This window comes from Anomalospiza imberbis, chromosome 6 (assembly GCF_031753505.1).
Source record: "Anomalospiza imberbis isolate Cuckoo-Finch-1a 21T00152 chromosome 6, ASM3175350v1, whole genome shotgun sequence".
Lineage (NCBI taxonomy): Eukaryota > Metazoa > Chordata > Aves > Passeriformes > Viduidae > Anomalospiza > Anomalospiza imberbis.
In genome coordinates this window covers 36,298,675-36,311,768 of record NC_089686.1, presented here as the reverse complement: position 1 = coordinate 36,311,768, position 13,094 = coordinate 36,298,675, and the positions used below count along the sequence as shown (strand labels likewise).

Sequence of the window (13,094 nt, the reverse complement as noted above, 5' to 3'; positions counted from 1 at the left end):
GAATACACCAATGAAAGCCAAAAAGAAAAACTCACTCTGAAATAGCCTCTTAGGCTTTGTGTGGCTTTCAAGGGTTAATGAAGTAGATGGAAGACTACCCCAAATTGCCATCACAGTTGGAGTAGACACACTATATAGCACACTCTGCTCCCAGCTACTAAACTGGCCGAGTAATTTCTTATTTCTTATTCCCAGGTCAGTTATATTTTCTGTTGTACATCATTCACCCTTGAAACACCAAATTGCTTCCTGCCATTCATCTTGCACTCACAACACTACTTGCCCTTCCAGCATAACAAGCTATATTAATTTCCCCCTTTTTTGAAGTAATGACAAATGCTACTTATCTCCCTGCAAAACCAGAGTAAAATATAATTTCACTCGAGTTTCTACTTCAGCCAGTATTTCTTCCAATGCATTTTATAATAATTAACTTTGCTTGCAACCATTTCTGCTCCCATGTTCTGAAGCTTCTTCCTTTTCAGACAAAAATATTGTCCATTCTTTGCACTGTAGTAAATAATATTTGTACCACCTCCAATTTTAGTTTAAAGTAAAACGGCTATTTCTCCCAAAAGAGCCACATTTGTATAAAGTGTACAGTTGTATAGTGCATTTGCATAGAAAATTACAAGCTGTTTTTAATGGCTTTTGAAATAAAGACACTTGATAATTACTATTTTTTACAGGACCAAGTGCTGCTTTTTCTTGTTTGTTTTGCTAAACTGACCTTAAAATACAAAAAACAAACAAGTTAAAATTTTAAAATAATTTTTCACCTTTAAAGGTTTCTAACCATCAAGAATTCTTTCATGCAACTAATATTTCAAACTAAATCTCAAAAATCTGTTGTTTAACACAGTTCTGTATTTTCTATTATATAAAACATATGAAAGATATGATCTTGCCTTTCCATGAGAACCTAGGCATAGTTGAAATTTTACTGTGCTGCTATAGTTAATTACATTGAGTAGTTAATTTTCACTATATTTTCACTATAAAGGATATTCCACACCTGATAATAAATGACTAGTTGGTGACAAGTTTCTTTTTCTAATGAGCTGGCAGTAACATTCACAAAACGTGGTTATACAAGAAAAAAAAATATAGCCAGTTTTCTTGGCTCATGGGAACTTGAAAGAATTGACCTTTAGATCATAGATGCCACAGTATCTACTTTAAAAGGGGGAGAAATAAAACTATGAAGTGATTCCCAATCACGTAACCATTAATCTCACTTACTCTTTAAGTAAAGGCAGAGAAGTCTTTGTTTAGAAACAGTGACAGGAGAAAAAAGTAAATGTTCAAAAACTGTGCAACAGAGAATTCTTCAGAAAAGACAGAAAAAGAAAAACCAGGATATGCAACGTAAGCAAAGTAATCTGTCTTAGTGAAAAATACAGGGATAAAGTAGGAGTTGCAAAACTATTTTAGAAGTGAAAAGCATCAACACTTTTAGGCAACAAGTTGTTTGTATAGGTACCATAAGAAATTTCTGAAGTAACAGGAAGAAACAAAGTGAATTTCAGAAGCAAACACTGCAGGAATCATAGTGAGGTGAGAGCAAGTAACTGTTTCTTTAATTTCAGCCACTTAGATTTTTCCTGGAACATATGAAACACCATAGCACAGTATTTTACATATTCAATTGTAATTTTATGTTTATGTACTGCAAATATAATAAATATGTGTTCACATGTGTGCGTCTCACTGATTAGGAATCACTGCACAAGGAGCTTCTTTAGATAAACAGATATAGAGATAGATAACTTTGTTAAAAGTTGGCCAGTTTTGTGGATCATACCTGCAGAACAATTAGCACTTCCAGGGGTGACTGTAAATAGCTGTGTAACAGAATATGGAAGATCAGTCTTCAAGAATCAAGTCCCATACCTGCTGAAACTAGGAATTTCTGCCACACTGCTGTATTTTAGTCACCACCTTTACCATTTCCTCTTACAATTCTGAATGAAGCAGAGGTTTTCTTACCGGAGTGAGTGCTCCTTCTGCTTGAGCTTCCATAGGACTTGTAGGGGTGGCCGCAAGAAGCTGTCCTGCAGCTCCAGACAGAAGTTCCAATTTATCTGTAAGCTGTTCAGATGCAGCAGGATGACATTCCATGTCTAGAACAAACTCCACCCCTGAAGTCTGGTTCTTGGCATGGACATTGTTTCCTGCCCAACCACCCTCTCTGGACTGCTCTTCTGGCAGGGGCTCCTCTAGAACTTGTAGTACCTCTGGCTCTTCATCTGAGGGACTTCCAGTCATTTTGTGCCCTAAAGCCTCATTTGTCCTGAAGTCCTTCAAGTCATGTTCCTTATCTATTATCACCCATTCCTTAGAATCAACCTCCTGCCTGCAGGAGCTTAGGTTAACAGCTACAAATCCATTGCTCATAACACCATCAGCATGGTCAGGAGAATTAGCTGACACAGGCTTTGAAGCATCTGGAAGATACTCTTCATCATAGTGCCAAACATGGTCCGTGCGGGCAGTCACAGGAGCAGGAACAGATGTTTTCTGAGAAAGAGGAGGAACAGCAGCAACAGGAGTCTCTGCCACTTTCAAGTCTTTCTGCTTCTTCTCCAAACTTAGAGAAAAGAAGTTAATATCTGAATTAGTTAAGAATTAATTAAATAATGTAAGTTAAATTTAAGTGTTCTCAGAAGAAGAAAACTAGATTTATATAAAAATTTGTTGTCATATTCTAGAACAGCCTGCAATGGTTCAAAGATCCACAATTTGAGACAAATAAGTATGATGTCAAGTAAAAATGGATGAATGGTCTTAGAAATATACACATTTTTAATTTTAGCTGTAATGTATCACATTGTATTGTAAATATAATTATCAGAAGGGAGAATTGTGAGAGGAAAAAAACTCAGTAGTGAGGTTACCACAGATGTCCACTGTACTTAATTTGTTACAAAGCAGAAACTCAAAGAGGAACAGAAGAAACAGATGTCTCCTGCAGCAGTTATTATACATTTCCAAGAAGAATGGTATTTATTGCTTTGATTGATTCCTTACTTATGCTTTGCAGAATTTTTTTCATCAAACAAATGCAAATTCCTAGCTCCCCTATGAAGTATTAAGAAGGACTTTGCCACTGTCATCACCCCAGCTCTCTTCTACTGTCCCCACTCAGCCTCTGCCTTTCAATCAAATTTCACTGTGTCCCTCTTCCCTTATTCTTTCTAGACACAGGCAAACTGAATCCATTTTCATAGATCTTTCTCTTCTCTACCTTCAAATTCAAATTCTCTGCCTTCCACCAAGATTTTTTTTTATATTGGTGCAACACCTTTGGGCATAGCTAAGTCTGCTGCATGCAGGTAGATTTCTAACTTCTTCACTCCACTTCCTGTAAACTTCCATTCTCATGTTATATAGCCTAATCTCATGTTGCCTCTATTGAGCACGTGATGTCAACCTTCTTATTCAGGATGACTTGTACTGACTGTCAAGAGTATGCCACTGAAGAAAGTTAATAAATACCAGAGTTACAACCACTAGGTCTTGGATTACAAAAGTCCCAGGTATGGAAGTCCAGTTCAACTGTATTCTAGCAGTAATCATTTTCTAAAGTAGCTGCCAAGCAGTGAAATCCATTAATTGAGCAATATTATTAAAAATACTTTGCTGTAACTTGCATAAGCATACTCAACAGCTCCATTCCTGCTCTTCACACAGCATAGATAACAGTATCCCAATCACACATCCTGAAAAGATCCTAGCAAAATGAAAACACAGTTTCTTTACCAGGTCTCAAGAAACTTATCAGTGTCGGGCTTAGACTCCAACGTCATACGCTTCTCCAGTTCAAAGCTGTGAATGGAACGTAACTTTCGCACCAGTGGAACATCTCTGTCTAACTGGGTGGTCTCTGAGCGAACTCGAATTGGAGAACCAAGACTTGGGGCATTTAGCATTCCATTCCCTGGTCCATGGCTGTTTTCTTCCTCTGTGGCAGCCTGTGCAAAATGTAAAGTAAAAATTTAACCTACTAGGAGTGGCAGAACAAGAGGAAGACAAGGTACTACATGGTAAAGACCCTCCAAGTTTTCAGAATGTGAAAAGCCAATTTGTATTTGGAACGATCTTTAACTTCATGCCGTAGTTAAGGTAGTTTAGATATGCTCTTCAGCATATACCTACAGCAGACAAAATACTGGCAATATACTGGTTCTGGATAAGTCTGAGAACAGGAGTATCAAAGACCCAGTAACACAGATACATTTACTCTGATACTTCACACTCATCTCTGAAATTTCCTTTAATAATGGTCTGAAACCTTGCATTTGGTAGCATCTTTGGTCTGCTTTACAGTCAAGTGCTCTTATTAAAGAGAAGTTAGGTTCCAGGATGTCTTTTTGATTCTCTGGAGCATATAACACTGTTATACACTAAATCTACTAAATACTTCTGTGACTTTAAACTATGTTTTAACTAACTGCATTCTACCTTAATAATGACTGAACATGATTTAGAATAATAACTGAATATGATTTAGAGCTGGGAAATCATGATCATCCTTAGGTTCTACAGGTGTAACAGAAAGTGCCTTTGAACTAGAACAATCTTCTTTCTCTCTGTTTGGTAAAAATAAACAAACAAACAAACAAACAAGCACATTTGAAAACAGGCACCATGCCTTGGTCTTTCACACAATACATTTCTTTTTCCTAGCAAATAATGAGTAACAGCTTCAAAACTAGACAGCCCTCCTAGATAAAGAACATTTTAGTACCAGATCTGTTTTCATGTTAGAAACACTGTTATATCAAGAAAGAGGCAACAACTGTCCAAGTACAAAATACTGTGACTGTGAGTAAGGAAGACGGGAACCAATTCTCAGAGACCACTTTTGAACATAAAGCAGTATTCTCTTCTAAAGACCAGCCAATGAACCTCTGAATCAGTACAAAGGTATTATATCTTATGGAGACAAAACCAAGTGAATTAAATGGATACTGCCAATGACACTGATTTTTCTACTGGAGAACATTAAAATCTTCTTTTGCACATTCAGTATCTAGCTTCTACACGTGCAAGATGCAGGAAAATTGCTTTCATTTCACTCAGTGAGCAAGAATGAAGATCATGTCTGAAGAAAACAAATGTGAGTAAACTACAAAGAGTCTCAAATTATCAGCAAGCTATTAATCATAAAGGCCTGATAAAGCGACACAAGGCCCAAAAGCCTGTCTGCTTTTTTCAGTATATAAAATGTGTTATCTCTATCATAAATCATTTTCTTAGATCATTCTGGCTAATTAGAATCAGTACAACTGCCTTATTAATTATAGCTTATGTGCATTACAAGAACATGAAGCTGTTCAAAGATGGTCTTCGCAATGCAGATTTGAAAGTACCTTACAGATCCCCAGTTTTATTTTGTTTCTGTTTGCATCCATTTCTTCCCAAACATCTTTTTCCTGAGGACGCTGATGTCCAGGGGATCCAGGTAATTTCTCTGGTGATACACCAACAGGAATAACATTCTCTCCATCACTAAGCTGTTCATCAGGGAATACTTCATCTGTATTTTCCCGCAGCAAATCTCCTGGGATAGGAGTGGCATTGGCAATTCTATAAAAGTAGTTTAAAAATAAAATCAGAAAAGTAAAAATTGTTATACTCTCATTTCATACTTCTCAATTTACAGAATTGAGTAATTACAGTAATTTCGTACTTCTCAAGTTACAGAAATTATTTTCTATTTTAAAAGAAAAAAACAAAGACTCACAAAGAAAATCACGTTTCTGCAGAAAAATAAATCTTGGAAATTATTTAATATAACACCTCCAGCTTCCTGGCTTTCACAATTTATTTAATTTAGGTACATACCAAAATATGTTAATTTAAAAAACCCTATCACATAAAAGCTGTTTTTTGAATGATTTGAAGCCACTTCTGAGAAAATTTGCTAGAGATTATGTCCAGGCTCAACTTCTCTCCTGATTGTTCTCTATATATTCTTCTATTCAAAAAAATTAATGACACCCATAAACACTTCTTACATTTATCCATAAACACCTCTCATATTCTTCAGTCCCCTGAGATGAGTAGGGGTATTATTAAACATCACATCTTGTCAAATTTACTTCATTACAGAATGTCTCATATAACATATTAAATATTATTTCAAACACAACCAAACTCTACTTCCAAATTTCTTATAAAGATCCAGTCATTTTTCAAACTTATAAAGGAAATTGCAGCTAGAATTTTATTACAGGCTTACAGAAAACAATGGGTTTATTTCCAGGCAGTTAAATTTCCAGGCACTTAAACTCAGGACACATTATTTAGTTTCACAAAATACAATTTAGCAAAGGATGGATGAGCAAATTTACATGCAATTTCCTGGAGTACTATTTTTATCGCTGTAATTTTAGGACTGTAGTGCTGATCTTTCAGGACAGTATAAACTGGAACCCTAAAAAGGGAAATGCTTCAAATGCTCCCAAACTTCCCTTCCTCTGTGCATTCAAAATCCTGCAGAAAAAACCTAAATTATGGAGAAAATTTCCCTTTGGTAGGAAGCCCCCCTGTGGCTGCCATTGAAGAGACCGCACCGTGCATACCCAATTGCAGCCGGCGTAAGGCGAGTGTGCAACTGAGGGGTGGTTGAAGTTGTGGTTGTTGTCAGAGAGCCATCAGTTCCACTCTTTTCCCAGTCAAAAGGGTCGCTTTCAATAACCCCAAATGTTTTCATGCTGTTGTCAAACACAGACATGAGAAGCTGAAAATAAAGAAAAAAGATAGTAAGCGTCATTTTTGTCTAAGAGACCAAACAATTAAGAAATATCCTCCTGTAATACTGAAAACAACATTAAAAAAAGTTTTTTATATGAAACACTTCTCATTTTTCAGGATTCTGAGACCAAGATATACAAAATTCCATTTTATTAAAACAGCAAAAAAAATCCACTCAACATCTGTGTTTTTATAAGGCATGAGGCAAAGATACACCACAGACTTTTACAAAAGACAGAAATACACACAGAGAAGCATAACTACACTGCTGCAGAACACCATACAATGGCTCTCTAGCACAGGAAGAGAAAATAATATATTTGGTAACACTATGAAACCAAGGAAATTAATGAGATGTAGGAAAGGATCTGCTAATTCATACATTTCTGTAATAAGAAACGTACATCATTTACTTCATATAATGCTGACATTTATACTATATATATGTCTAAGTATTCAATCCCCATTTTATACTATGAAAAAATCTTTAGAAAATTTGTGTCCATGACAGAAAAAAAATGGCATCACTTTCCTCTCTCTGTGAAATAAGCTTTGTCTCATTCTAGTCGCTGATGGGAAGGTTGTGTTCATGTCATTCTCCTACTCTGTAACATTCCTAAGTTTTTTTTTTCCTAGAAGCTAAAAATCTGTGTGTTTTTTTTTCAATCCAGGATGCTGAAAATTTTTCCACGTTCTCCTTTGGCATACCCTTTGGTAACTTAAAGTAGATGGGAAGTTTGGATCATTTCTCTTGTATAGAGTGGTCTCACCCATGTAATTTTTTACTCTCAAGAACCTTCTGTGTGCCACCTGTCCCAGTCATTTCTGTAGAGCACAAAGCCATAGTTCACTCTGTCCCTTATGTACTGTGTTTAATTCTTCTCTTCCTCTAAACATTAAGCAGTGTCTCTGAAGTAATTTTAAGGTCATTTTCTTTTAAATCTTTTCAACAATTTCTGCTATAAGGCAAATACAAACTCAAATGCTCAATGATATCAGGAGGCTGAGGCAATGTATGCACAAACACCTGAAAAAAATAAACATCTGATATTGCCAAATCAAACATGGCTTCTTGGCCTAGGGGATGAACTTTTTAGACTGCAAACTCTTCAAAGCAGGGATATGCATACATTCTTGTTCTGTGCCCACCCATAAATACAAAGAATATAATAGGTAGGAATAACACCACTGCCAACACAAGTTAAGAGAGACCAGAGTTTAAAAGAGCATTCTCACTGCTCTAAATAAAACCACCCTGCTCTGGTCTAAAGTACATGAGCAAGCCTCTGTTGTAAGGCTCAGGCTGCAGCTACACAACTGCAAATGTTCCATGAGTAGCCACAGGACTGTAAATTACTGCTTTCTCTATCATGGAAAAACTCTGTCCTGGTATTGTGTTAATTGCTGAGTGCATGTGCTGTGTTGTTAGACACAAATAGACCACAGAAAAGGATTTGCAAAAATATGACTGTCTATATGCTGTAATGTAAAATGTATTTACCAGTCTATAATCAAGATTTTTCTATGCAACATCAAAATTTCTGCAATAGTACTTTTTACCTTAGGAAAAAGAAATCTCATACATCTTTATAACCAGGCATACAAAACATTGAAAACTTTTTCCTCGCTGAATTGTAAACTATAGGACAAATTTCATGGAAATTTGCAATGGAGACAAGGAAAAGAGAAATCAAAGTATTTCTTTTTCAGGAATACTGAACATTTTTTTGTATTTGTAATAAGTTTTTTTTTAACATTCAAATTTGTTCACAAAAATTGATTTATTTGCTTTGCAAATGTGCAGAATCATATACCAGTATAATTAGAGAAATCCACTTATAACAGAAAATCAGATATTCCTTGAGATTTTCAGCTCTTATTTCCATTCTAATATATCTTGATTTCTTTGTTAATCTTACCAAGCAAAGTAGAGGAGTTGCTCTTATCAAAGTTACAATTCCAGAATTAGCCAGATTTATTTATTCAACTGAACCAATTACACTTGAACACCAACAGAAACTCATTCCTCCTGATTTCACTGATTTAGGGAGGTGAACAAAGGCACAGAGGCAGACAGGGCCTGCAAGTGGGAAGCAGGAATGCATGTTTCTGGGAGCCAGAAGGAAGGCACACAGGGACCACAGGGACACAGCTTGCCATGGTGTGCAGTTTGATCAGTACAATTTCTCAGAAGTGCGAGGCTGAAAAAACTCAAGTCTCTCCCTCCCTGCTTTTCCTGAACACTCCTCTGCTGCTTTCCACAAACTGGGAAAAAGTTCTGCATTGATTTACTGTTTAATCCTAGGTCAACAGTGAGTGAGTTAAGACACGTTCTACAGCATATCCTCTCGGCACATACCACCTTACCACTGAGCAGAGGCTGCCCATTTCAGCAGACAATGCTCTCTTAAAGGAAAATGACTGGTCTTCTGTGATCTCTGTACACAATACCTCAGTTTTGAAAACACACCATGAGTGTATGTTGTGCTCTAGCTGTAGGTGCTGAGTTCCAGACTCTGCAAAACTGCCAGAATGACAATCCCTGAGAGGATTAAATTACGGAGCACGTGCTAGAAACTGTGATAGTAGGATAGCTCGCAATCCTAACAGAATACTGACTGAAAAACAGGTGTCAATTGTTTTTAGAAACTTAACAGCCTTACACTTCCCAAATGGAAAAAAATAACAGGTTTGAACCACAGAGTTTCCGTGGCACAAACCCTAATAACTACCAAGATTACACAATGAAATCAAAGTAAATTGAAGATGAAACAGCATAAAACTCTCTTCTTTATAAAACAGAAAGACAAAATAGTACAAGTGTTTACCTGGTAATCAGGCTTTGTGAAGTAATCCAAATTAGAAATGTGATCCAGAAAGACGTTGAATTCTTGAGGAAGATGTTTCAACATAAGTCTGTGTTCGTACCTTTCTTTAATGGAGCCCACTTGCTCCTAGGAGTAAGTAACACAACAAACATTGGCACATCTTCATTCTCTGTTACAACACACTCACATTCTCTGTTATAGCCATTCAATACACCATTAGCCACTACATTTCACTAAGTGGTAGTGAGAAAGGCCATTCTACACCACATAGCAAGATAGGAGATTCTGATTTTGGCCTCAGTACACTTGCAAAATAATGTACAAACTTCAAATTCAATATGAAAACCATTTACTACTGTGTTTGTGTTGCTTGTGTTTGAATACTGACTGATATGAAGAGCTATCACTAAACGCTCCAACCCTTTCTAATAGTATGTTTTGAAGATTTAAATATTTTGTTGCATCAGGTCAAGTTCAGTCACTTTTTGGTGTATATTCAGTCATGTAAGATGCATAAATCAAAACCAGAAAGAAGATGCTACCTGTACACCACACTGTCATCAACCAATACATAAACCATATCAGAGAGTAGTCTGGTTTCAGTAGGATGTCAAAAGAAGTTTCAAGAAGTAATAACAGGCTGATTATATATTGTTTCTTTGCCTACTTCACCTATGACATATGACTAAAGGCATTACTGCATATTGCCCAATCCACTTTTGTTCTCCAGCAAATAAGAAATACCTATTTCACAAATAATCAAAACAGATCAGACATTTTAAGTGTGTGATAGGTGAAATAAAGTACTCAAGTGATAACAGGAATAATGAAGTAAGTGGCAAATATACACTTCTGCCCTTTACAATAATTTCAATCTAGAAGTATAACCTCCTTTCTTCTCAGAACACTTAGTAAAATTTGATTGCTTTTTATACCATGACACTACTCACAAGAACTAATACTAGAAAACACTGGAAAATGCAATGTCGAAATTAATTAATGATTTTAAGAGGAATCTATCGCAGCATTTCCCTGGAATCTAGAAGTAAACCTCCCTCATGCTCTGGTTTCACCTCTAGCTTTACCTTATCTTTTATTTTTCTCCAAGGAAGCTGCCCAACCACAAATTCCACCAACATGTAGAAGAGAGACCAGAGGTCATCATGCCGGCCCATTTCCTGTAAAAGGAAATATTATTCTAAAGCATATTACAAATACCTAAATAAATGTAAAGATAAGTTCTTTACTGCTTGAAACTTAAGTTATTATATAAATTTTAACATAACCTATGCTACAGAACAAGTTAATTAAATCCAGTGGCTATTTTAAGGAGAAACATGCAAGTAAATTTCCACAGAAGACAGAGAGAAATACAATAAAAGTTGAAGTGTGTCAAAGTAACATTGCGAATCTCTGTTTATTCAGATTTCTTTAGAGTATGATGTTAAGACAACATACTGGGCATTATGTACCTCATAAAACTCAGTAGCTTCACTTTTTTAACTTATTAACTTGCAATACAATTGAACACCAAAGATAAGCATTAGAATCACTGTTATTTGTACGAGAACTTTTTTATCCTCGACTACTGTAAATTACATTATCCTTTCACAAAATTTATAGCTAATAATTCCTACATAATAAATGCACAGATAAGAATACAAAAAAGGAAATGAATAGTAACTGTGTTACTGACTGCTCCCAGCAGCATGAGATGGTTTGGATCCAGATTGTGATACTCACTCTGTTTCTATGAGCATTGATGGATGCGTATCGTACCGTTCCTCGAAAACCAGCAACAGCTCGTGGCTGTCGGAGAACAGGAAAGAGACTCATTGTCAGAAAGAAACCCTCTGACTACTGAGCTTGGCAGCTACAAAGTGAGTACAGAGCCACAACATACCTCGTTTGAGATTTTATTTCAGTTTACTGAGCTTCTACAAGTTCTCAGTAGACATTCAAGTGGGCACTAACTGGCTGACCACTAAATAGCAAAGGCTGCACCAGAGACACCAATTTAAAATATTTCTTTCTTTTGCAGTTTTTGAAAACCGGCATTTCTTCCCTGATAGTCTAGATATCTTGTGATCGTAAGTCAATTGATGTTTCATAATCAGAGAATGTATTTTCCCATCCTTCTTTTATTCAAATAAAAGTATTACAAAAAGAATTATATAATTGATGACAGTCATAATTAGTAGATATTTAATTTTTTTTAACTCAATCTCTGATATTATTACTTTGCCTAAGAGAGATATCCAATCCATGCTACTCCCTTAATTAATCATTATATATAGACAAAACCACCAGGACTATTAAATTTGCTTTCTTTTATGCAGTCTTATCTTCCCAACAAATAGTCCTTTTTGCTTCCTCTAACAATGAACATAAGCTTGAATTATCTACCTCACCGCTGACTTGTACTTAAAGAGGTATTGGTGATCTGTCTGCTCTCCCAAGACTCATGACAATTCTTATGATTTTTTAAAACATTTGCACAATATATTGAATAGTCTGGTTTGATATACATACAAAGATAATCACAATATATAATTGATATCTTAAAACAAAACACTTCCATCTCTCTCTACCTATATAAATATATATACACATATACACACATATATATGTGTAATTTTTTCTTATCCACCAACAGATGCTATACAGAGGTATAATTTAAATAAATCAGGAGCTGCCATTACTGTCAATAAATCTAATGATTGAATCCAGCAGAATTATGCAACAACATATTTTAAAAAGGATTCAACAGCCTGTATAATCAGTCTGCTAGAGTAGCACAATGAGAGCTGAACTGGTGTTAGTTAAGGCAGAGAATATTTTCTAGGCTGTTCTTAACATGAAGAAGAACTCAGATGATATTCCATAGATTTTAGACTTTGCACATCATCATATAGTTTAAATGGTGCTCAGAACAGATTTTATGTTCTAAGCAGGACAGACTCAACTGTCTGCCTTAGCTTTAATTTTATATCACATTCCACACTGAACATTACCCCTGAAACATAACACTGTAGTTGCAGAAATTTCACAGGACCATGTAACTAGAAAAATAATAGCTCAAAATGCTTTAGAACTGCTAAATTTTAGGAGAAATTTTTTTTAAAAAAGCACTTAAATCTCCTTAGTAGTTCTGCAGGTTGGTGGCAAGTCATCCAACTAAGAGTAATATAGGATCACTGCCCAGACAATGAAAATACAGATAAATTTCAAAAAATATGTAGTTTAATGAATAGTATTTTCTCAGGAGGGCACTGAGAGCTTAACTTTAAAATAGTTGCAAATACAAATTCCATAAATCTCAAGAGCATACAATTTCAGAAGATAAAACCTAATGTTTGCTGTCTTTTGCCCCTGGCATGAATGTTAAAAAGAAAATCCTATATTCAGTTTTACTTAGTTAAATATTTCTGTTCTTCTGAGAATAATGGAAAATAAGAAACCTAGGATGAAATGCTACTTTCATTTCTAGCATTGCAACTGCAA

The 13,094-nt window shown here is 35.6% G+C and overlaps 1 protein-coding gene across 6 annotated transcripts in view; it reads right to left on the bottom strand.

Moving 5' to 3' along the window:
* The window catches only part of TTBK2 (tau tubulin kinase 2), a 77,065-nt gene that overhangs the window by 16,485 nt on the left and 47,486 nt on the right, over positions 1-13,094 (bottom strand). For 5 of the 6 annotated variants that reach the window (XM_068193389.1, XM_068193393.1, XM_068193390.1 and 2 more), the window contains exons 7-13: positions 11,334-11,399; positions 10,676-10,768; positions 9,591-9,716; positions 6,591-6,748; positions 5,376-5,592; positions 3,763-3,974; positions 1,990-2,590 (exon numbers count right to left, since the gene is read on the bottom strand). In XM_068193389.1, the coding sequence (XP_068049490.1) occupies positions 1,990-2,590; positions 3,763-3,974; positions 5,376-5,592; positions 6,591-6,748; positions 9,591-9,716; positions 10,676-10,768; positions 11,334-11,399 (1,473 nt within the window). Of the gene's footprint in view, positions 1-1,989; positions 2,591-3,762; positions 3,975-5,375; positions 5,593-6,590; positions 6,749-9,590; positions 9,717-10,675; positions 10,769-11,333; positions 11,400-11,830; positions 11,873-13,094 lie in introns of those variants that run through there. The other variant, XM_068193394.1, reaches the window with a different exon arrangement.